General features: G+C 38.0%; 1 protein-coding gene across 4 annotated transcripts in view; it reads left to right on the top strand.

The window, feature by feature from the left end:
- Window positions 1-19,856, top strand: part of JMJD1C (jumonji domain containing 1C) — a 362,166-nt gene extending 342,310 nt beyond the window's left edge. For all 4 annotated transcript variants that reach the window (XM_030797724.1, XM_030797726.1, XM_030797725.1 and 1 more), the window contains 8 exons: window positions 693-861; window positions 1,427-1,517; window positions 2,324-2,454; window positions 3,491-3,613; window positions 8,958-9,097; window positions 10,636-10,812; window positions 18,526-18,657; window positions 18,945-19,856. In XM_030797724.1, the coding sequence (XP_030653584.1) occupies window positions 693-861; window positions 1,427-1,517; window positions 2,324-2,454; window positions 3,491-3,613; window positions 8,958-9,097; window positions 10,636-10,812; window positions 18,526-18,657; window positions 18,945-19,034 (1,053 nt within the window). In that variant the 3' untranslated portion in view covers window positions 19,035-19,856. The remainder of the gene's footprint in view (window positions 1-692; window positions 862-1,426; window positions 1,518-2,323; window positions 2,455-3,490; window positions 3,614-8,957; window positions 9,098-10,635; window positions 10,813-18,525; window positions 18,658-18,944) is intronic.
- Window positions 19,857-23,029: the final 3,173 nt, after the last annotated feature.

Below are 23,029 nucleotides of genomic sequence, written 5' to 3'. Positions count from 1 at the left end.
AATTATTTTACAAGTTTAAGAATACTAATAATCACTTAAATTTTTTGTTTGTTTCTGGAGACAGGGTTTTGCTGTGTCACCTAGGCAGGACATAAACTTGGGCTCAAGCAATCCTCCCACCTCAGCCTTGGGAGCTGGGACTACAAGAATGCATTGCTACACCCAGCCTAGTAAATATCATTTTTCAGAAACTTTTAAGTCATAGCTTACTGTGTTTTCTATATTCCAGAATTCTGCCTCATTAGAGTACAGGAATTTGTTTAAAACCTGAGAATAATACATCAGATGTTCTTAAGATACGTTTTTATATCATTTATTGTAGTTTTAGAAGCTGTAAATCTTCCATTACTGGTTGCTGCGTTATTAGAAAGCTATTAGGGAATTTGGGTGGAAAGGACATCTACCCTCCACCACCAAGTGTAAGAAAGCTGTGAGGGAATTTGAATTTATGTAATTTCAAAGGAGACATTAACTTTCAGAGAATAACTCATTAGGCTCGAAATTCAATAGTTTCAGCTACTGAAGAGGCTGAGGTGGAAGGATTGATTGAGCCCAAAGGGTTACAGTCAGGTATGATGAGGCCACTGCTCTCCAGCCTGGGTAAGAGAGCAAGACTCTGTCTCAAAAAAACAAAACAAAGAAAAAGGAAGTCTATATATCTTTTAACTGTTATTTATTTATCTATTTATAAGCCTGCAGTGGTTTCTGGTGTGCATAAGAAAATGAACATTAGCCTATGGAAGGCGGAATCAATTAGCCTTGATTTTGGAGACCACCAAGCTGATCTTCTGAACTGCAAAGATAGCATCATTTCAAATGCCAATGTTAAGGAATTCTGGGATGGTTTTGAAGAAGTTTCAAGTATGTTGGTTTTTATTTTACTATTTTCTCCATCATACTCCTTCAAAATGATAAATCCCAAATGTAACTTAACAGATTTTTAGTCTTTGAAACATCTGTTTTACGTTGTCTAATAAAAAGAAACAAGTAATTGGAAACAAAATACTGGGTCCTAATCCCTGCCTCTAGCACTAATTTCCTTTGACCTTAAGGATACCGTGGATACTGTTTTGCTTATGGAGAAATGTTTGGCAGTTCCATAAGCTTTTGAAAATTGAATTATTTATGTAAAACTCTTTGAAAATTAAAAGTGTAAATGTAAGATTGTGATGTTACCAAGATTTTTAAAAACAACTTTTGAGATATTACAAGTGGGTAATTTAATGAATTCTATTTATGTGCAAAAGGAACAAAGGTTTTAATACTACATAAGTACATAAGTAATAAGTCAATAAGCAAGCATTTATTAAGCATGTAATGTGCAACAATCAAATCATTCGTTCATTTACATTTCTTTCTTTCCGAATGTTAATAAAGATAAAAAGGGAGAAATTACCCTTTTAGTAATTAACTGCATTCCTTATAGAACGGCAGAAAAACAAAAGTGGAGAAACAGTTGTTTTAAAATTGAAAGATTGGCCTTCAGGAGAAGACTTCAAGACTATGATGCCAGCAAGGTTTGAAACTTTTCATTTTGACTCGACTTTTTGAGATTGAGCTGAGAGTGTCCCCAGAGATAGGATAAGTAACCGTAAATGTGACCTGTAGGCTTTTTCTATCTCAATTAAAAATAAATAACTTGAGGCTGAGTGTCATAGTGGCTCACGCCTATAATCCCAGCACTTTGGGAGGCCAAGGCGAGGGGATCGCTGGAGTCCAAGACTTGGAGACCAGTCTGGCCAACATGACAAAACCCTGTCTCTACAAAAAAATACAAAAATTAGCCAACATGGTGGCAGGCATCTGTAGTCCCAGCTACTCGTGAGGCTGAGGCGAGAGGATCACTGGAGCCGAGGAGGTGGAGGCTGCAGTGAGCTGAGATCGTGTCACTGAATTCCAGCCGGGGTGACAGAGTGAGACCCTGTCTGATGGATTGATTGATAGCCTCAGCAGCGGGGAAGTCTTTATGTTAGGACAGTGAAGGAAAGAATGTTCATGTTAAAGAGGCTGGGCACGGTGGCTCACGCCTGTAATACCAGCACTTTGGGAGTCCGAGGCGGGCAACAAGAGTGAAACTTTGTCTCAAAAAAAAAAAAAAAAAAAGAGCACAGGACCCTGTTTAGGACCTCCCTTCTACTGGAGCTTTTTAATGGTTTAATGGTTAGAGAAGCAGAATTGCTATTTTAGTCAGTATCACTTTTGTCAAGGAAAATTGTTACCTGTCTTATGGAAAGGTAGTCTGCTGTTTTGAACAACTTGAAAATTATATATGTGAAAATACCAATGCAAATCTTTATAAGAAGGCAATGTTGTTATTCTTCAGATACGAAGATCTTTTAAAAAGTCTGCCATTGCCAGAATATTGTAATCCAGAAGGAAAATTCAATTTGGCCTCTCATTTGCCAGGATTTTTTGTACGTCCTGATCTAGGACCCAGGTTGTGCAGTGCCTATGGTAGGTATATATTCACATTCTCCCATGTAGGAATTATATTGGATTTTTAAAAATTTTTGCTCAGGCCAGGCACAGTGGCTCACGCCTGCAATCCCAGCACTCTTTGGGAGGCTAAGGCGGGTGAATCACGAGGTAAGGAGATCGAGACCATCCTGGTCAACATGGTGAAACCCTGTCTCTACTAAAAAATACAAAAATTAGCCAGGCATGGTGGAGTGCGCCTATAGTCCCAGCTACTCAGGAGGCTGAGGCAGGAGAATTGCTTGAACCCAGGAGGCATGGAGGTTGCAGTGAGCTGAGATTGCACTACTGCACTCCAGCCTGGGTGACAGAGCAAGACTCCGTCTCAAAAAAAAAAAAAAAAAAAAAAATTTCTCTTCAAGGATGGGCGTGGTGGTAATTACATGCCTGTAATCCCAGGACCTTGGGAGGTCAAGGTGGATGGATCATGAGGTCAAGAGATTGAGACCACCCTGGCTGACATGGTGAAACTCCATCTCTACTAAAAATAGAAAAATTAGCTGGGTGTAGTGGCGCGTACCTGTAGTCCCAGCTATTCAGGATGAGGCAGGAGAATTGCTTGAACCCCTGAGGCGGAGGTTGCAGTGAGTCAAGATCATGCCACTGCACTCCAGCCTGGCAACAAAGCGAGTCTCCTTCTCAAAAAAAGAATTACCGTTCCTACAAATTGTCTAATGATTTTTAGTTTCTACTAAATCTGTTCCTTTAATCCATCGAAATCCTTTTTTATATTAAGCAACATGTTAGGAATTAACAGCCAATATATAGTTAAGTACCTGCTAATTTATTTTTTATTTGATTTTTAATCATAGTACATTTTATTATAATAGAAATGTAATTATTGAAATAGAGTGTTTCATAGATTATGACTTTTGGAACAGGTTTTTGTAATAAGGAAACTAAAACTCAAATTACAATTAAATTATGCAGATCGAGCTAATTTGGGGGAATATCTGATTATACTACTATATATATATAAAGTATTTTGTCAAGTAAAATTTTGTTTTATACACAGGTGTAGTCGCTGCTAAAGATCATGATATAGGAACAACAAATCTCCATATTGAAGTTTCTGATGTTGTAAATATTCTAGTCTATGTTGGCATAGCAAAAGGAAATGGCATTCTCTCAAAAGCAGGTAAACTTAAAGAATAAGTAGTCTTTGAAATAACAGTTGAATAATCACATTTACTAGTATTGTCCAGAATATCAGCTTCTGAGTTAACAGCGAAGATTTCAAAAAGAATTGCAATGGATGTAGGGACATTTTAGCCCTTATTACTTGGAGATTGAATAGTTTTCCTATTTTTTTTTTATGTAAGTGAAATTTTAATTTTAAAAGTGAATATTTTAACTTCTTTTCTATCACTAAGTATTGTGTTGATGAAAATACACTGTTAAGCTCACTTGTAAACATTTACTGAGGCTGGACGCAGTGGCTCACGCCTGTAATCTCAGTATTTTGGGAGGCCAAGGTGGGTGAATCACTGGAGGTCAGGAGTTCAAGACCAGCCTGACCAACATGCTGAAACACCCTGTCTCTACTAAAAATACAAAATTAGCTGGGTGTGGTGGTACATGCCTGTAATCTCAGCTGCTCGGGAGGCTGAGGCAGGAGAATCACTTGAACCCAGGAGGCGGAGGTAGCGGTGAGCCGAGATCGTGCCATTGCACTCCAGCCTGGGCAATAAGAGCAAAACTCCGTCTCAAAAAAAACCAAAAAACAAACAAACAAAAATTTATTGAAGAATAGAAACTAATTCCTAGGGTTCTAAAGATGATTAAAATATGGTTTGTGACTCAAACATTCTTTTTTCCCCTCCAGTAAAAAGAGGAAGAAAGGGGTCTTTTAAGTGGAAGTAACCTCTTTCTATCCAATATATAGGTTTTCATTTCTGTCCCCTGAATTTCTTTCTGAAACCATGCTGTCAGTTATTCTGTTCTTTATAAAGACATAGATACAATCATAGGCCTTTAACGTTTTCTTCTCCATTGGCTTTTTCTCTGTACAACAGAAGCAGAGTCTAAGATTATTTTTTCTTTCTCGAAAGCCTCCTTTAAACCTTTCCATCCTATTGCTTCTACCCTCATAAGAAATAGTTGACCATCTCTGTCACTTTCCTTTTACATTTCAACTCATTGCAATCTTATTCCATACCAGTCTATTGCTACTGCTGTCACTCATACATATTTGGATAATTCAGTGTATCTTTCTGGTTCGTTTATTACTCACCCCAGTCTATAATGAATGGCACCGTTAATCACAACCTCTTTGAATATAGTTCTCTGCTTCTGTGATACCACTTCTGATTCTGACACCTTACAGAGTTGGAGGCTTCTTTGGAGTTTCAGATGTTCTCTACCTTTTCTGCTTCACATGCACTTTGTGTGAAATTCTGTGGATGACATCCAGCCAAGAAATAGATCACCAATTATATATCTGGATCCCAGAATGGATCTATAGCTTAATGGCTAGGTGCTGGGGACATGGGATTCATTATAGTATTCACTCTACTTTTGTGTACATTTGACAGTTTTATAATACACAACCTAAAATCCCTCAAAACTGTAGAAACTCATTTTTACATTATGCTACTCAGCTTTTTAACCGACACTATTGACTAAAATAGGTAACCACCCCCATCCCCCAGAGATTTGAGAGTCAGTGGGCACACTTGAGTTATAGTCTGAGCGCTGCCACAGAAATGTGACCTGTGGTTCAGATTATTTATCCTTTCTAATCCTGTGATGCCATGGAGTTACATCCTTTTTATCTCATTGTAGTTTGTTCAGATCTTTCCCTGTAGCACTTAAAAGTTACAATATAGAAATTAACCTGCTTTCCTCCATTACTATTCATTCATGTCATTAAAAGCTAGAACTTTCTTCCTCATCTTTGTTTATGCATAACCCCCAGCTTCTATTCCTAGGATATTTCTTTTGAGAAAATTTCGGGAGAATTTCAGCATTTTAAATAATCCTTTGGCCCTCTTTCTTTATTTAAAAAGTTTTTGTCGCTTTTTATAGGTGGTCACAAAGCAACATTTTAGGGTTATAATAATGTTTCAAACACATTGAAAAATACTTAAAAGAACACGCTTTTTTTCTTCATCTACCATGTGTCTCTTAGCTCCATGTCTTCCTGGCAAACTCCTGTATTCATTCTTTCAATTGTAACTCAGATTATCATTCACCCTAGAAGTCTTCATTAAAGAAAGTAAACTTACTCTACTCTAGCCAGTCATTCTCTTTATTATGATGCCTCCCCCACCTCATGTACTTTTTATTTTAATTTGCAGAGCAGTAAAATTTAAACGACAAATGTCAGAAAACCAATTCAAAGTTTCCAGCTTTTAATTTTGTTAAGAAAACAGATTTTAAAAATATCAACATCATTTTTTAAAAACATTTTAAATTCTCTCTATAAGAAAGATAAACCAGGCACAGTGGCTCATGCCTATAATCCCAACACTTTGGGAGGCCAAGGTGGGTGGATCACTTGAGGTCAGGAGTTCGAGACCAGCTAGCCAACATAGTGAAACCGAGTCTGTACTAAAAATACAAAAATTAGCTGGGCGTGGTGGTGTATGCCTGTAATCCTAGCTACTTGGGAAGCTGAGACAGGAGAATCGCTTGAACCTGGGAGGCAGAGGTTGCAGTGAGCCGAGATCATGCCACTCTACTCCAGCCTGGGTGACACAGCGAAACTCCATCTCAAAAAAACAAACAAAAAGGTATCAGAGTAAAGGATGATTTTTTTTATGATCAACTTTTTACATTGCCCTTAATTGTTTTGTTTTACCATGACTGGGAAAAAACTTTGTCACAGATAACATTGGAGGACTTAACCTGTCTCTGTACCCTTTGTACTGATGTGATTGCACTTACCACAATGTAATGTTTATTTGTCTAGATTTATTAGGACCCTCTTTAACTCCATGAGCTCTTGAATGGATCTTTCTTAATTCTAATCCCCAACTTCCTAGGACAGTGCCTGGCACATAGTAAACACCAAATGTTTCAATTAGCAGTGGCTCACGCCTGTAATCCCAGCACTTTGGGAGGCCAAGGTGGTGGATCACCTGAGGTCAGGAGTTCGAGACCAGCCTGGCCAACATACAGTGAAACCCCATCTGTAGTTAAAAAATACAAAAATTAGCTGGGCATGGTGGCGGGTGCCTGTAGTCCCAGCTACTTGGGAAGCTGAGACAGGAGAATCGCTTGAACCTGGGAGGCAGAGGTTGCAGTGAGCCAAGATCGTGCCATTGCACCCCAGCACTTCAGCCTGGGCGACAGAGTGAGACTGTCTCAAAAAAAAAAAAAAGAAAAAAAATAATCTTTGCAGCTAAATTTGAATATAAAACAGACATTACTGGCACAAATTAGGAAGCATCTGATATACACTTTGTAGCAGATAACAGCTTTCTTTAAAAGGTTTTATACAAGTGATAACGTGGTATTTGACTTTGTGAGTTTTTTTGCTCAAGATAATGGCTTCTAGTTCCATCCATGTTGCTGCAAAAAACATGATTTTTTTTTCTTTTTTAAAGACAGGGTCTCCTTGTTCTGTTGCCCAGGCTGGAGTGCAGTGGCACAGTCTCAGCTCACTGCAGCTTCAACCTCTTGGACTCAAAAGATTCTCCCACCTCAGCCACCAGAGTAGCTGGGACTACAGACAGGCGCCACCATGCCTGGCTAATTTTTTTATTTTTTTGTAAAGACAGGTTTTACTGTGTTGCTCGGGCTGGTCTCAAACTCCTGAGCTCAAGTGATCCACTCACCTCAACCTCCCAAAGTGCTGGAGTTACAAATGTGAGCCACCTACCCAGCAATGATTTCATTTTTATGGCTAAATAGTATTCCACTGTATATATACATCACATTTTCTTTTCTTCTTTTCTTTTTTTTTTTTTTTTTTGAGATGGAGTTTTGCTCTTGTTGCCCAGGCTGGAGTACAATGGTGTGATCTTGGCTCACCGTAACCTCCACCTCCCGGGTTCAAGCAATTCTCCTTCCTCAGCCTCCCGAGTAGCTGGGATTACAGGCGTGTGCCACCACACCCGGCTAATTTTGTATTTTTAGTAGAGACGGGGTTTCTTCATGTTGGTCAGGCTAGTCTCAAACTCCTGACCTCAGGTGATTCGCCTGCCTCAGCCTCCCAAAGTGCTGGGATTACAGGTGTGAGCTACCACGCCCAGCCACACATTTTCTTTATCCAGTCATCCGTGGATGGACACTTAGGTTGATTCCTTGTCCTGATAGACGTTGGAGACTCAGAGAAGGGTGGTTAACAGGGGTGGGTGATGAGAAATTACTTAGTAGATACAATGTACATTATTCAGGTGATGATAACTAAAAGCCAAGACATCACCACTAGGCAATATGTCCATGTAACAAAAATTGCAGTTTTACCCCTTAAATTTATACAAAATTTTTAAAAAGAACATTTATTTAAATGTTCACTGGTCATTTTAAAAAAGGACCTTCCTGTGGTCCTACACTTAGAGACAACTAGTTACTAAGTTACTATTTTTGTTTGTACACTTCTAAAGTTTTTTTCTGTACATACATGTGTAGGGATTTTAGTTCGTCAGCATTTTGGAAGGATGGCTTGATTTTCCTCAAAACCACAACTTTGTTCATGAAACATTTGCATTTGATTACAGATTAACCATTATCAAATATGAGAGCCCCTCGAAATTAATCAGAATACATTTTGCCCTGCCATTTATTAGTCATGGTAATGAGTAAAACTTTCACCTCTTGGGACCTTTTTACTCAGGTATAAAATAGAGGTTATCCCTTATTTTTAAGTAGGTATAGGGGCCAACTAATAAATAGTGACCATAAAAGACCTTTGTAAGTTAGGAAATGCTATGAGTACAAGTCATTGTTAGGACCACCCCCTTGGGACAGGGAAGGAAGGTGGTTAAATTTTACATAGTTGCTCTTAGGTTTTCTATCTCGTGCTTCTTGGTTTGCAGAAAACAAACTGGGAAAATCACTATTGCTTTGTATCCACTTATCTATTCTTGTAGTCCTAAAAGTTATGAACATATAACTGTATTTGACTTCTTTTTAAGAGTACTGATCCGGCCAGGGACAGTGTCTCATGCCTGTAATCCTAGCACTTTGGGAGGCCCAAGCAGGTGGATTGCCTGAGCTTAGGAGTTCAAGACCAGCCTGGGCAACACAGTGAAACCCCAGCACTACTAAAATACAAACAATTAGTCGGGTGTGGCAGCGTGCACCTGTAGTCCCAGCTACTTGAGAGGCTGAGGCAAGAGAATTGCTTGAACCTGGGAGGTGGAAGCTGCAGTGAGCCAAGATCATGCCACTGCACTCTAGCCTGGGTGAACAAAAAAAAAATAAAAAGTACTGATCCTAGTCAGGCACTCTGCTGCTCTGATAGATCAACTTTAGGAGACTTGGCTTTCTGGTATTCTTTGCTGACAGTTTGAAATTATGTTCCTTTGTTTCAGGAATTCTCAAGAAATTTGAGGAAGAAGATTTGGATGACATTTTAAGGAAAAGATTGAAGGACTCAAGTGAAATACCTGGTGCTCTGTGGCATATTTATGCTGGGAAAGATGTTGACAAGATAAGGGAATTTCTTCAAAAGGTATAAGTTAGTTTGCAAATAATATCTCTTCCCCTCGAGCAAGGACTTATTCATTGTTACCGTACCTTCACTTGGCATTCAGCAATACAAGATCATTACATAATTTTTACTTCAAAGTAGATGGGGGTTTTTGTTGAAAGTCAAAACCCTCTTTCTGTTGCTCCTCTTTGAAAGCCTGTTTCATTTTGAGGGTTTTGAATGGTGATTTGTTCCCAGTTGGTAGTGTTCCTCCATTCCCTGTTAATAAAAGACTAATCTGTTGTTGAGCGAGATATTAGTTGGGTGGCGAAAAGTAGCTATCTGGAGTTGCAGGATGTAAAAACAAATATTTCATGGAAACATCTAAAGAAGGTAGGATCTTTATTTTCTTTGAATCTGATAGATATTTTTGGCTGCTGACCTAGGGAATGATTCTACTCTATCACATCTGATACTATGATACTTACTGAGTAAACTCAAATTTTGAGTAATCATACCTTGACTGTAGTTGTCATATACTCTGAAAGAAATTTATATATCAATCTGAAATAATTGGTTCAAACCCTTTGCTCAGGTACTTTTTAAACTTCGTAATTATGGAAATTTCTTTTAAGAAATGTTCAGTGCTGATACATCATCTTTCTGAAAGGATGTAAGTTCTGTCTGTGATCAGTGTGAAGTAAAAGAGTTATAGCCTTGTTTGTACCATCTTATCCCTGAATACCTACCTGTATTTTAATCTGAAATATGATAATTTGTGCCTTCTAAAGCAGATTATTTAACTGATTAAAGAGTCTCTTGAAATTGATTTTTCAAGCGTTAGAAGGTTAGCCATGTAGGCCAGGCGCGGTGGCTCACGCTTGTAATCCCAGCACTTTGGGAGGCCGAGGCGGGCGGATCATGAGGTCAGGAGATCGAGACCACGGTGAAACCCCGTCTCTACTAAAAATACAAAAAATTAGCCGGGCGTGGTGGCGGGCGCCTCTAGTCCCAGCTACTCGGAGAGGCTGAGGCAGGAGAATGGCGTGAACCCGGGAGGCGGAGCTTGCAGTGAGCCGAGATTGCGCCACTGCACTCCAGCCTGGGCGACAGAGCGAGACTCCATCTCAAAAAAAAAAAAAAAGAAGGTTAGCCACGTAAAGATATTTATACTTACCTTAAAAAAGGATCAATAAATGTTTATGAAATCCATACATATGAATGGTTTGGCTTTTGGCAAAAAAAAAAAAAAACTACCTTGTTCCTCATCCATGTGCTGTACTTTTGAAACAATTGTTAAGGAAGGAAACCAGATAGATGGAAACTTCATAGTGGAAGGAGGCGGTGAGAAGGAAGTAGTAAACTGTTAAGAGCATTTCAGTGTTGCTGTATTGTTTTAATATTCTTTGGCTTTCCAAATCATTGCAGAATGTTATTTTTTAACTGAAGAAGCTCATTCAGTTGTTCCATTGATTCTGAGAACAAAAGACTTGTTATTACAAATAAAATTGAAATTTAACTGAACAGGATTTACCATTTCCTTACTTAAATTGGGGTGTCTATTTTAATTCATATTTCAGATTTCAAAAGAACAAGGCCTTGAGGTTCTACCAGAACATGATCCAATACGTGACCAAAGTTGGTATGTGAACAAAAAGCTCCGTCAAAGGCTGCTTGAAGAATATGGAGTCAGAACCTGTACTCTTATTCAGTTCCTTGGTGATGCTATTGTTTTGCCAGCAGGAGCACTTCATCAGGTATATACAAACTTATTTCTAACATATCTTTTACTGACTGAAAGAACTAGTTTTGAAAAGAAATTGCTCTTAGTATAGATATAAATGGAAGAAGACGCAAATAAGAGAATTACCTGCACCAGTCTGCCTTTATTAAAATGACATCCCAGTGCTTGCAGAAATCTGACATAATTTCCTTAAAATTTTAAATTGTTTTAACATGAGCCAGATTTCTATTTGTATACTGTCTCCGACTGAATAGATTGAAATCTGATTTTTAAGCTCTTCTAGTAACATGTATACCTCTGAATAGTGAGGCTTAAAAGCATGGGGGGACACAGTATACAGACTTTTTATCAGGCTTTAAGCATACCTCCTACCTTTCTTCAGCATGCTAGCATAGCAGGGGCCTGTCTAAAGAAAGATGGTATGTAATTTATATAACTGTTGATCCACAAAACATAAAAACTAAAATAAATACCTAATTTAAAATACGTAATTTTTCCAGCACCGGGAAAAATGGCATAGAATAGATGGCGTGGTTATGAAGGGTGGGATTAAAAGTACGCAGTGGATTCCTATAGGTGGAATGGGGCTACTACAGCCCAGGTTAGCCCTTATAATTAACAAGGTGTACCAGGGAAACCAGAAAAAACGCAAAAGCTGCTTTGCCTCAACAGTTGGTTTTCCACCTTTTCCACTGCTAAGTAATTGAGATGTAGCTGATGTATATTAGTTTACCAAGGAAGCTTTCTCACATTTTATATAAGTATAGTCATTGACTGTTTAGCATTTATGACACTATTCCATACAAATACTACTTAGGTGATAATAATTGCGTAGCTTTTAGGACGTGTCAGATTCAGGGTCAGATTTATCATTATTAGATCTCAAATGGCATTTATGATACAGTAGTAAAATACAAATGTCATAATAATAAATTTACCTTTCTCTATGATAACTTCCTGGAAAAAAATGTATTTACATTAAGTGGTTATATTTTCCCACGGACTTATGATTATTTCAGAGATGTCATATTATTTATGATTCACGTTTAATCTGGGATTCACCCTATACACCATTTCTTTGACTTCTAGCCTCCTAGCAGAAAACAACTAATCTGTATTCAAATGTAAATGCCCTCAAAAGAAGAGCCTATTTAAGAGACTAGTATTATAAATCTTTTTATGCATAGGAATAATCCTTTGATAATACTAAGTAGATTCCCTTGAAGATCTTTATTCATATATTGAATTTATCCAATGTCAGTTTTTATAAAGTTAACTTGGTAGTGTAGTCATTTTTATAAACTGAGATATAATTTGCATATAGTGAAATTTACCTTATTTAATGCATAATTCTGTGAGTTTCAACAAATGCATAGTTAGGTAACAACATAATCAAAATGTAGAACAATTCCATCACTCTGAAAAAATTCCCTCTTGCACTTTTTTTTTTTTTTTTTTTTTTTTGAGACAGGGTCTTGCTCTTGTTGCGCAGGCTAGAGTGCAGTAGTGCGATCTTGGCTCACTGCAACCTCTGCCTTCTGGGTCCTAGTGATTCTCCTGCCTCAGCCTTCTGAGTAGCTGCAGATTACAGGCATGCACCACCACGCCTGGCTAATTTTGTATTTTTAGTAGAGATGGGGCTTTTCCATGTTGGTCAGGCTGGTCTCGAACTCCTGACCTCAGGTGATCTGTCTGCCTTGGCCTCCCAAAAGTGCTGGGATTACAGGCGTGAGCCACCATGCTCGGCGTCCTCTTGCACTTTTATAGTCAACCTCTTCCCACCCAAAGTTCCTGTAACTAATCTGCTTTTTTGTCCCTATAGTTCCTCTTTTATGAGTATGCCATAAATTTGGAATCACACAGTATGTGCCCTTTAAGTCTGGCTTTTCTTAATGTATTTGAGACTCATCCCTATTGTTGTGTTGATCAGTTGATTCTTTTTTTATTGCTGGGTAGTTGTATGAATTTTTTTTCATTTTTTAAATCTACATTCACCAGCTGAAGTACATTTGGGTTTTTTCCACTTTGGGGCAATAATAGATAAAGCTATCATAAACATTCATATACATGGTTTTATGTGAACAAAGATTTTTATTTCTGTTAAGTAAATACTGAATGGTGGGATTGCCTGGTGATATTATAATGTATGATTAAATTTAAGAAACTGCCAGACTGTTCTCTAAATTGGTTGTTCCATTTTCATTTCCCAATGCAGGGTTATGTGAGTTTCGTTTCCTCTGCTTCCTCACTAGTGCTTGTTACTGTCAGTTTTGTTTTTAGACCATTCTAATAAGTGTACAGTGGTGTCTCATGGTGGTTTTACTTTGCACTTTCTTAATGACTAAACATTAGGCATCTTTTTATATCTTAATTTGCCATCTGTATATCTACTTTGGTTAAATATGTGTTCCAATATTCTATTTAGCTGCTTTTTTTTCTTACTGAGTTTTGAGTGTTTCTTGCCAATTTCTGATAACAAGTCTTTTATCTGATAATGTGTTTTACAAACACATTTTCCTTTCCTGTAGCTTCTCTTTTCAAAGAGCATTTTTTTTTTCATTTTTCCATTTTTTAATACAGTATCTTGCTCTGTTGCCCAGGTTAGAGTGCAGTGGCACAGTCATAGCTCACTATAATCTCAAACTCCTGGGTTCACAGTCTCCTGAGTAGCTAGTACTGTAGATGCACACCATGATGCCCAGCTGATTTTTAAATTTTTTATGGAGATGGGGTCTTGCTGTGTTGCTCAGGCTGGTCTCGAACTCCTAAGCTCAGGCAGTCCTCCTGCCTTGGCCTCCCAAAGTGTTGGGATTGTAGGCATGAGCCAACCCACCTGGCTGGTTTTTTCCATTTTGATTGAGGTCCAGTTGATCAGTTTCTTTTATGGATGATATTTTCATAGTATCTACAAAATTGTTGCCTAGCCCAAGATCACTAAGATTTTCTCCTCATTTTCTTCTAGAACCATTATAGTTTGAGGTCTTACATTTGGGTATGCAATTTAGTTCATCTTTGTATGTAGTGCATAGTATGGATCGAGGTTCAATTTTTTGCATATGGGCATTTGGCTGTTCCAGTACTATTTGTTGAAAATATTGCTTTTTAATGTTTTTCTTTTGAAAATATAATACATAAACAGAAAAATTCAAAAGTATAAAAAGTTTACAGCGAAAATTCAGTATCTCACATTTTTCCCCCAGTTCCTTTTTTCCAGATGCAATCATTGTTACCCCAAAGAAATTCCATGCTTACACTTGTCTCCTTGCTGCTACTTTTTTGGGAAGAGTGGTCTTTTAATAGGCTCAAAGTGACCTTGTTAAGAAGTTAGGTTAGTTTACATATCCACACTTCCCCCTCTGTCTCACTGCCTTCATCTCGTATGGCTCTCCTAGTTCCTGTCTAGCCATCCTGCCCTCTTTGCTGCTTTCACACACACCAAGTATGTTTCCCACCCCCCCACCCCCCCACCCCCAGGGCTTTTGTGCTTGTTAATCTTTTTTGCTTGGAATCGTTTTTCTCTCGGGTATCCGTAAGACTTGCTTCTTTACAATTTTTTAGGCTTCATTCAAATTTCACCTTTTGGTGAGGTCTAGTTTAAAGCTGTAAATGGTGTCCTATAACTTTCTGTCGTCTTTCCTGCTTTATTTTCCCCCATTTCAGTTGTCACCTTAAAATATGCTTTATAATTTACTCACTTTGCTTGTCTTTTAACCCCCACTGGAACGTAAGCATGATGAATTAAGAGATTTATCTTTTTCATTGCTTTCTTCCCATGCCTAGAATAATGCACTTAATGTTTGTATTATTAATAAGTCTCTATTCCGAAGGCCTGAAAATACATTCTTAGTAACAACATGTTTTTGCACAAGGATAGAGGAAAACACATTTATGGCTTTCTATAATTTATATATATTGGGCTTTTTGTAAAACATGTAAATGTTTACTTCTTCCTATATGTGCTTTCTCTGGCTACTTCCAAAAGTTTACTTAGGTTGGAACCCACTTTATGACTATACACATTTTCTTTGAGACAGTTAGAAAATTCACGTAGATTATAGAAACAAGATTACATCTATAAAAAATGTTGTATCTAAATACACCAAGGCAGCATATATGACCTAGACTGACAAATTATATTCTGAGCTCTGCCACTAAATTGCTGAGTGATCCAAAACAAGATCTAACTAACTTCTTTGCTACATATTTTGGCACAGAAATTGCCAGCTATACAAAAGGGAATTGCTACCTTTCCTCTCCTATGTGGTCTAATGACAACAACACAGCTCTTCACTCTGTTGAAAGGATGTTGTCCGTAATTCACAATTGGTGGCAGTGCAGTTTTAAGAGAAAATTTAAGGGAAGTAGTAAGTGTTTACAATATTAACCTGGATTTGAGATGCATTATTACTTACAACCTGTTTAGGTCTTAGAAGTTCTGAAAACTGTTCATGACTTCAACACTTCCAGTAGGCTATAGGTGGCCCTCAGAATAATCAGACTCTAAATCAGTATTCTAACACTTTAGCATATGTTAGAATTTCATGGAGGGCTTGATAAAGCAGATTGCTGTACCCCACCACCAGAGTTTCTGATTTCAGTGGGTCTGGGGAAGGACCTGAAACTATAGATTTCTAACAAGTTTCCAGAAAATGCTGATTTTACTGTTCAGGGACCACACTTTGGAAACCACACAAATAGGAATCTCATGCAAACCCAAGGCACCTATCAAAAAATTTTCAACCAAGTGATTCTGCATGACAAGGGCCGGCAGTGCTAGGGAAGAAACAACATTCTGTTCTTTGGCCCGTCAACAATGACCATTGCCAGAGCCAAACTGAGAGAAGAGTGGGCTGTCTGTTCAAGGAAGCTGAGATATATAATCTTAGCAAGCTGAGGGAAAGCAGCATAGCCACAGCCCTCTTTATATGCTAAGAACTATTCTAGAATTGGAGACTTCCAAATCTTACCTTGGTAACTGGGACTCAGTCTGTGAAACTCCTGTACATCCCTCCACAGAGCAATGACCCTGACCTCCAGGATTTTTGTCTCAGCTGTAGTAGTCTGAAGTTTAGAGTGGCCTTTACTTAAAAACAGCAACAGTTGTTTTTTTTTTTTAAGTTAACACATAATCTTTAGTGAAATTTGTCTAAAAATACTAAGTTTGATTGTGTTTGGTCATTTATCATGAGTTTAGAAAATTTTAAAGTTGTAATTCTCTGTATTCATATGACCAAAAGGACTTCTTGGCAAAATCTTTCCACACTAATTTCTCACAAATAACTGAGTAAATAGCAATCACAAGTGTCAGTATAATAACCTTCCTACTATGAATACAAATTATATTTTCTTAATGTTACCTATTTATAATTATAACTGATGCTTTTAGGCAAGTATGAATAAGACAATGTCAAGGAAGTGAAATATAAATGACTCAAATGTGGCAAAGAAAAGGGATAATCAAAATGAGAAGTTGAGTTGTGTTCTGCTTTAAAACTGAACCTTGGCTGTTCAAAGTAACCCTCAAGCCTTTATCCACAATATATCAGGTAGGGGTCATTAGGAAACCTAATAGCATCTTGTAAGCACTAATAAAGGTTACTGTTCTAAAAGTCATTTTAAAACAACCATAAGCTGGCAAAGACTGACAGAATGAACTTTTTCAGAACTCTGGAATCTAATTGAAAACTTACACAGCAACCAAGAGACTGCTTAATGAAGAAAAGGGCAGCTGATTTTTGGCATTTAAGGAAATCTCTGTTAGGTCACTGGCTGACCAATGAGATAGTGGAACAGAGACTTCAGTGACCACACCCAACAAGGAATACTGCCTTTGCAAAAACAGTTTGGAAAAGTCACTAAACAAATGGATGACTGGAGCCCTCAGGAATCAATAACAGCAAACCCTGAGGCAGGGAGAGAATATGATTACACATTGTAATGTTCAGATGCCCGGTTTTCAACAGAAAGGTACAAGGCATACACAGAGGAAAGTATGGCCCATTCAAAGGGAGAAAATAAATTGGCAAAAACCATCCCCAGGAAGCCCAGACATTGGACTTACTAGACAACTGTCTTAAATATGCTCAAAGAACTAACAGAAACCAGGAAAATGATGGATGAACAAAGTGAGAATATCAATAAAGATAAATTATATTAAAAAAGAACCAAGTATACATTTTGGAGCTACAGATGATTTTAGGACATGCTAGAGCTAGATATACCAAAAGGTTCTTTCATGCTAAAACTTTGGAAAGACTGACTCTCCTTAAGTTCAGATAAATGAAAGCCATAAGGAGAGAGGGCATTTGGAGACTCTGTATGCTGGTATGAGAGTTAATAAGCAGGACTGTAAAGCATCTGTTAGACAAGACACCGCAGGAGTTGGGCTCCTGTTGACTTGCCATTTATTGGCTGATTTGTCTTGGGACAGGCGCTGAACATCTCATCCATAGTTTCCTGCTCTGTGAAATAGAGCATCTGTTCTACAGACACATTATGAAGAGCCAGTGAGACTGTACAGAAATGCTGAAAATGTGAGGCATCCACTATGTTCATCCTCCAGAGGAACCAACAGCCTAATGATTAAAGAAAGAGAATGTTTACTTTACTATGCTACCAAGTTATCAATAGAGGCACAGTGCTTGAGTTAAAGAACTCTGCAGACTTCAGCAGCTGTTCAGGTGGTCATTATGCCCAGAGGAGGAATTCTAGCCCCTCTGGAATTCCATCACCCTATCATCAATTAGATTTTTTTTCCCACAGTCTCCATTTCCCACTTACTATCTCCTTCATCTCACTCCTCCCAATTAAATTTATTTTGCATACTTAAAATTAGAATAACTTTAAATGCTTAGTTTTTCAATTATTTCTCCTTTCCCAGGAATTTTTATGATATTTTTAGAAAACACTGGAAGACAATCTAGAAACACCACAAATCCCAGATTGGATCAGCTTGGGCCTTCCTCTCTTGTTTTACTGGCATTAATAGAAAGCAGCTCTAATAGTCAAGTGCAAAGTCAGTTTGTAAATGCTGAACAAGTAACAGATAAAGACTATTGACTGGCTTCTTGGGAAAACTGTTCAGTCAGGAGAGAGAAAGCTGTTGAAAAACTGTTGTACTGATGTCACCGGTGATTGAAGGGGTATCTTTAATTGGCTAATTTGAAAGAAAGTCACAAAAGGCATGAATAACCAAAATCTTGGGATATTTCTGAAACTCAGTCGAGGTCAGTAGATCTGTCTGGAACTACATTTTCCGTCCCAGTTCCTAACAAAGTTTCATTTTCTTTATTCTCTGATGTAAGAGTTAACAGTGAAATGACCAAAATCCTGAAAGCCAATGGAGCAACAATAAACATACTCAGATAGATTGCCTCGTAAATTCTTTCAAGTTAGTTTTTTAAAGTAACACATTTTTTAAAAGTCCACTTTGGCAAAATTGATAATTTAATACCTGGTTATCAACCTCTCCCAAGGATTCCTGGAAAAGTTATTTTCTTTTTATCATTTAAAAATATTCCATTTACAAAGTCACTTTACATGAAGCTTTTCAGTGACATAACTTTCTCATAAAATGTGGTCTTCTGCTTTAAAATCCATTTGATGTTTTGGAGAAAGTAAATTCTCCGGCAGAATTGTCTCTTGTGTTTATTGGTTTTAAATAACTTGGCTTTTCTTTGCTCCACCTCCTAAAACTTACATTTCACGGTTTTTCTTTTGGGGATAGGTTCAGAATTTTCACAGCTGTATTCAGGTAACTGAAGATTTTGTGTCTCCAGAACATCTTGTAGAGTCATTTCATTTAACACAGGAACTGAGACTTTTGAAGGAAGAAATCAATTATGATGATAAACTACAGGTAAGAGTTGGGTGTTCTAGGTCCTGTTCTGCAGGGTTTTTATATTCAGAAATATGATACATGTATAACAACCTAGTTGGTCACATTAGGGTGACAACCAAAGATTAACACCAACATGTATTTAATTGTATGATTTATAGTGTCCCTTTTGGCTTAACACTTTTTAAACATTTTTCTTCTATTTGGTTTTCCTAGGTCCCTATTAAAATTGTTTTTTTAATCTGGAAGTTGTCATTTTAAAATTTCTGTCCAACTGAAGTGATTAGAAATATTAACATCTCTTTCAGGTTAAAAATATTTTGTATCATGCAGTCAAAGAAATGGTGAGAGCCTTGAAGATACATGAGGATGAAGTAGACGATATGGAAGAAAATTAAGTGTGATCCAGTTTGATATTTTTAGGTTGTTGAACTGGGATTCCTTAACCTTGAATGATGATATGTATGCACACTGACTTAAGCTTCATAAAACCATCAGTGCCAAGAAATTATCTTTGTAGTAATTACTTGTTACTGACACCACAGCAGTATAGCATATGTCACAGCTCCTGTGATTAAATATTATAAAACAAGCAGAATTTTAAAAGCAGCACTATATGGCTGTTTTGTATTATAGTGTATATGATGTTTGTGAAAATGCCAGATTTAAAATGATGTATTTATTTTTGGTAAAAAAATAAAAAATTCTATGCTATATTGTTGATCAAGTGTAAATGTGACCTTGTACAGTTTACTAAAATTACTGATATTTTTCACTACATTGAGACAGTTACTGTGAGAACAGGACACAAACACCAGCTATTGCCTGCATCTGGGAAATTGCTGAATCGCACAGCAGTCATGTCATAGTCAGAAAATTACTGCCAAATAATTGTAAAATTTGTAAAGTATAAAGTATATAAAGTAGATACTAAATACAGACACTTCAATATTTTGTTGAAGCTATTGACTGTACAATTAAACATTTTCAAAAGGTGTAATTTATTTAAAATTGTCTCATTTTGGTAAAATTTATGTGAACTTTTAAAGCTAAATATTAAACTTAATATGCTATGTAAATATATACATATATACATTTAATGATGTATTTTTTTAAAACATTGGCTTGCTTTTGTTAAAGTGCAAGTGTTACATATGGCTTTGTACATTAAAGTTGAAAGGGGTTTTACATTTTCCATTAAAAGGACTTTATCAAAAATTGACTTTTTCCAGAGTTCTCCCTCTGTTGACAAGCATGCCACTGGGGGCAGAGAAGAGCCCGAAGTCAGTCATCCTGGGTATAAATATGAGTTCTGCCACTTACTATATGACCTTAGCAAGTTGTTTCAATTTGAAGTCTTGGTTTTAATAGCTGGCTGCTATTGTCGGTTGGTTGAGGCTTACATATTCCCAACCCTTTAAGTTAGTTACTGGAAAGATGTAGGTCTCCACTGACACCTGCAGGATATTGAGAGGATAGCCTTTCTTCTCAACTGAAAGCATTCAGCTTAAAAGAAAAAAGTGGGAGTCCAAGTTGTAACACCTTGCAAGTTGCTTAGTTTATACTGTTTTTCCTTATGTCAACAACATCGTTTAGCTCCATGTAATCTGTTATGCCACCCTCCATTTCAGGCAAGGTTCAGCCAGGAATGTGAGCAATTACATTTCATGTGAATTACCTACATGTGGCATTTCACATGAATTACCTATATTTATCATGGGATGGATAATAACTACTTGGCTAGAAAGAAAAATTGGCCTGAGGAATATTTCAAATGATTTTGTGAACCTTCTTTTGTGAGCTTTTGACTTTTTTAAATACCATTTTTCCAAATGTGCCTCAGCTGATAAAGTGGCTTCTTTTGCCTAATGCTTTCATATGTTCCATCTGATTTAATTTTGATGTTAAAATTAAGTGAAAGCCAAGGTGTTAATTCTGGAGTAGAGTACCACCTGCTGGTCCCCTAAAGCCTGCCAGGATCCCAAAGTCTGTGGTGATTGTTTTTCCTCAAAACCTTTTGCTTCTCTTGCTCTTGCATGAGCCACCTTTTAACCATATTTACAACTTACTCTGAATAGTTGAAGCTAATGAAGATAAAGCCAGGCAATGTGGCTTCTTTCAGTGCAAACCCACCTGAATGACAGTATTCTATCCATAGTCTGAAGAATATTCTATCCATAGTCTGAATTCCATGCTGCTGACCTAATTCCTTGTAAATCTGGGGTGAAGAGAGAGGACCATAATGCTTACATCCTTAATGATATTTGTAGGCTTTTTGGAAGGCTGGGGAGTTGATTGATTGCTGATTACTCCCTAATCACTGGAGCAATTCCTCTGTCCTTTTTCTCTCCATCCTTTTGGTTGGGTCTGATGCTCCTCAGGAGTATGTCTGAGTATGTCAGCTCCCTCCAGATGGTGGTATGGTGTTATCTTAAATGTGTACAATAATTTGAGAAACAACAAAGAGCCTTTATAAAGGGAAAGTCGTGGTGAATACTTTAGTTCTTTCCCATTCTAGTGTATAATGTTTTTTGAGACAGTCTCGCTCTGTTGCCCAGGCTGGAGTGCAGTGGTACAATCATAGCTCACTGTAGCTTTGAGCTCCTGGGCTCAGGTGATACTCCTGCCTCAACCTCCTGAGTAGCTGGAACTATAGGCACGCATCACACTGTGCTCAGCTAATTTTTTTTTTTTTTGAGACTGAGTTTCACTCTGTCACCCAGGCTGGAGTGCAATGGCGTGATCTTGGCTCACTGCGACCTCCACCTGCCAGGTTCAAGTGATTCTCCTGCCTCAGACTCCCGAGTAGCTGGGACTACAGGTGCGTGCCACCACACCTGGCTAATTTTTGTATTTTTCGTAGAGATGGGGTTTCACTATGTTGGCCAGGCTGGTCTCGAACTCCTGACCTGATGATCTGCCAGCCTCAGCCTCCCAAAGTGTTGAGATTACAGGCGTGATTTTTAAAATGTTATTTTTTATTTATTTATTTTTTTTTTTTTTAGAAGAGATGAGGTCTCACTATGTTACCAAAGCTGGTCTCTATCTCCTGAGCTCAGGTGATCTTCCCACCTCAGCCTCCCGAAGTGCTGGGATTACAAGTGTAAGCCACCACACCTGGCCCTAATTGATAATGTTTTTACTGGAATATGGATTTTTCATGAATAATCAATACATGCATTCAAATTCATTTCTGCCATGCATCTGGGGACTGTAATACCGACAAATCAGTGTCTGGTTTTCTGTCACTTCCCTTCTTGGTAGATGGATTATGGATTTAACATCTGGGTAAAATTAATAAGCTTCAGAAAAGTGCTGTCATATCTTTACTTTGCTCTGTGCATATACACTATAGATAGATTGAGTCAACATGTTCTGTTTCTAGATGCCAGCCTATCAAAGATGCTCTCACAAATGAGATCAGCAGTCAGCCATGGGAGAGGAAAAAGTGATTTAGTTATTCTGTATAATGGGCTTTTTTTGGTTTTGTTTTTTGTTTTGATACGGAATTTGCCGTTGTCATCCAGGCTGGAGTGCAGTGGCACGATCCCGGCTCCCTGCAACCTCCGCCTCCCGGGTTCAAGTGATTCTCCTGCCTCAGCCTCCCAAGTAGGTGCAGTTACAGGTCCACGCCACCACGCCCAGCTAATTTTTGTATTTTTAGTAGGGATAGGGTTTCACCATGTTGGCCAAGGCTGGTCTTGAACTCCTGACCTCAGGTGATCTGCCCACCTTGGCCATCCCAAGTGCTGGGATTACAAGCGTGACCCACCGCGCCCAGCTAGTTATCATTCTGTATTCAATACAGTATTCAGTATGAATTGGGATAACAAGTTGGCCAAGACACAATGTTATGTATGCTGCCAGGCCTGTCACCAGGATGCAGACTCAGACCTTTCCAGCTGCAAAAGTTATGACATGGCCTGGTTATGAATTACTGTGTAAACCTAGATAGATACGGTTTGAAACCATATAAAAATATAGCAAATGTGAGTAGTATATGAAGTACTTTGGCTCCCACGGTAATCAGCGTGGTTCTTTTAATGAAAATTAATTGACTTTTAAGTAACAATGAAATGTTGGCAGGCTCCAGGTCACTGGCTGCATGCCTTGTAAGTTAGTTCCCTTTCTTGGCTGGGGAGGTTTTCACAGCTGGCTGTAGCTAAAACAGGATTGTCCTTTCTATGTCTTGTCTGTGAAAAAGACCTCAGCCCTGGGGCCAGTGGAGGGTATACCAAGGACATGTGTTGTACGGGTGGGTCAAATGGACTCCACTTTGAGAGGAAGGGCATTATGGGTACAGAGGCCAACACTGCCTCACCACCCCTTAGTCTTTGACCCAAATTTTACAGATGATAAAAGATGTGGAGAGCTGGAGGAGTAAACAAATACA

The sequence above is a fragment of the Nomascus leucogenys genome, chromosome 18, assembly GCF_006542625.1.
Source record: "Nomascus leucogenys isolate Asia chromosome 18, Asia_NLE_v1, whole genome shotgun sequence".
NCBI lineage: Eukaryota > Metazoa > Chordata > Mammalia > Primates > Hylobatidae > Nomascus > Nomascus leucogenys.
The sequence above is the reverse complement of the archived record's forward strand: the minus strand, read 5'-3'. Positions and strand labels throughout refer to the sequence as shown.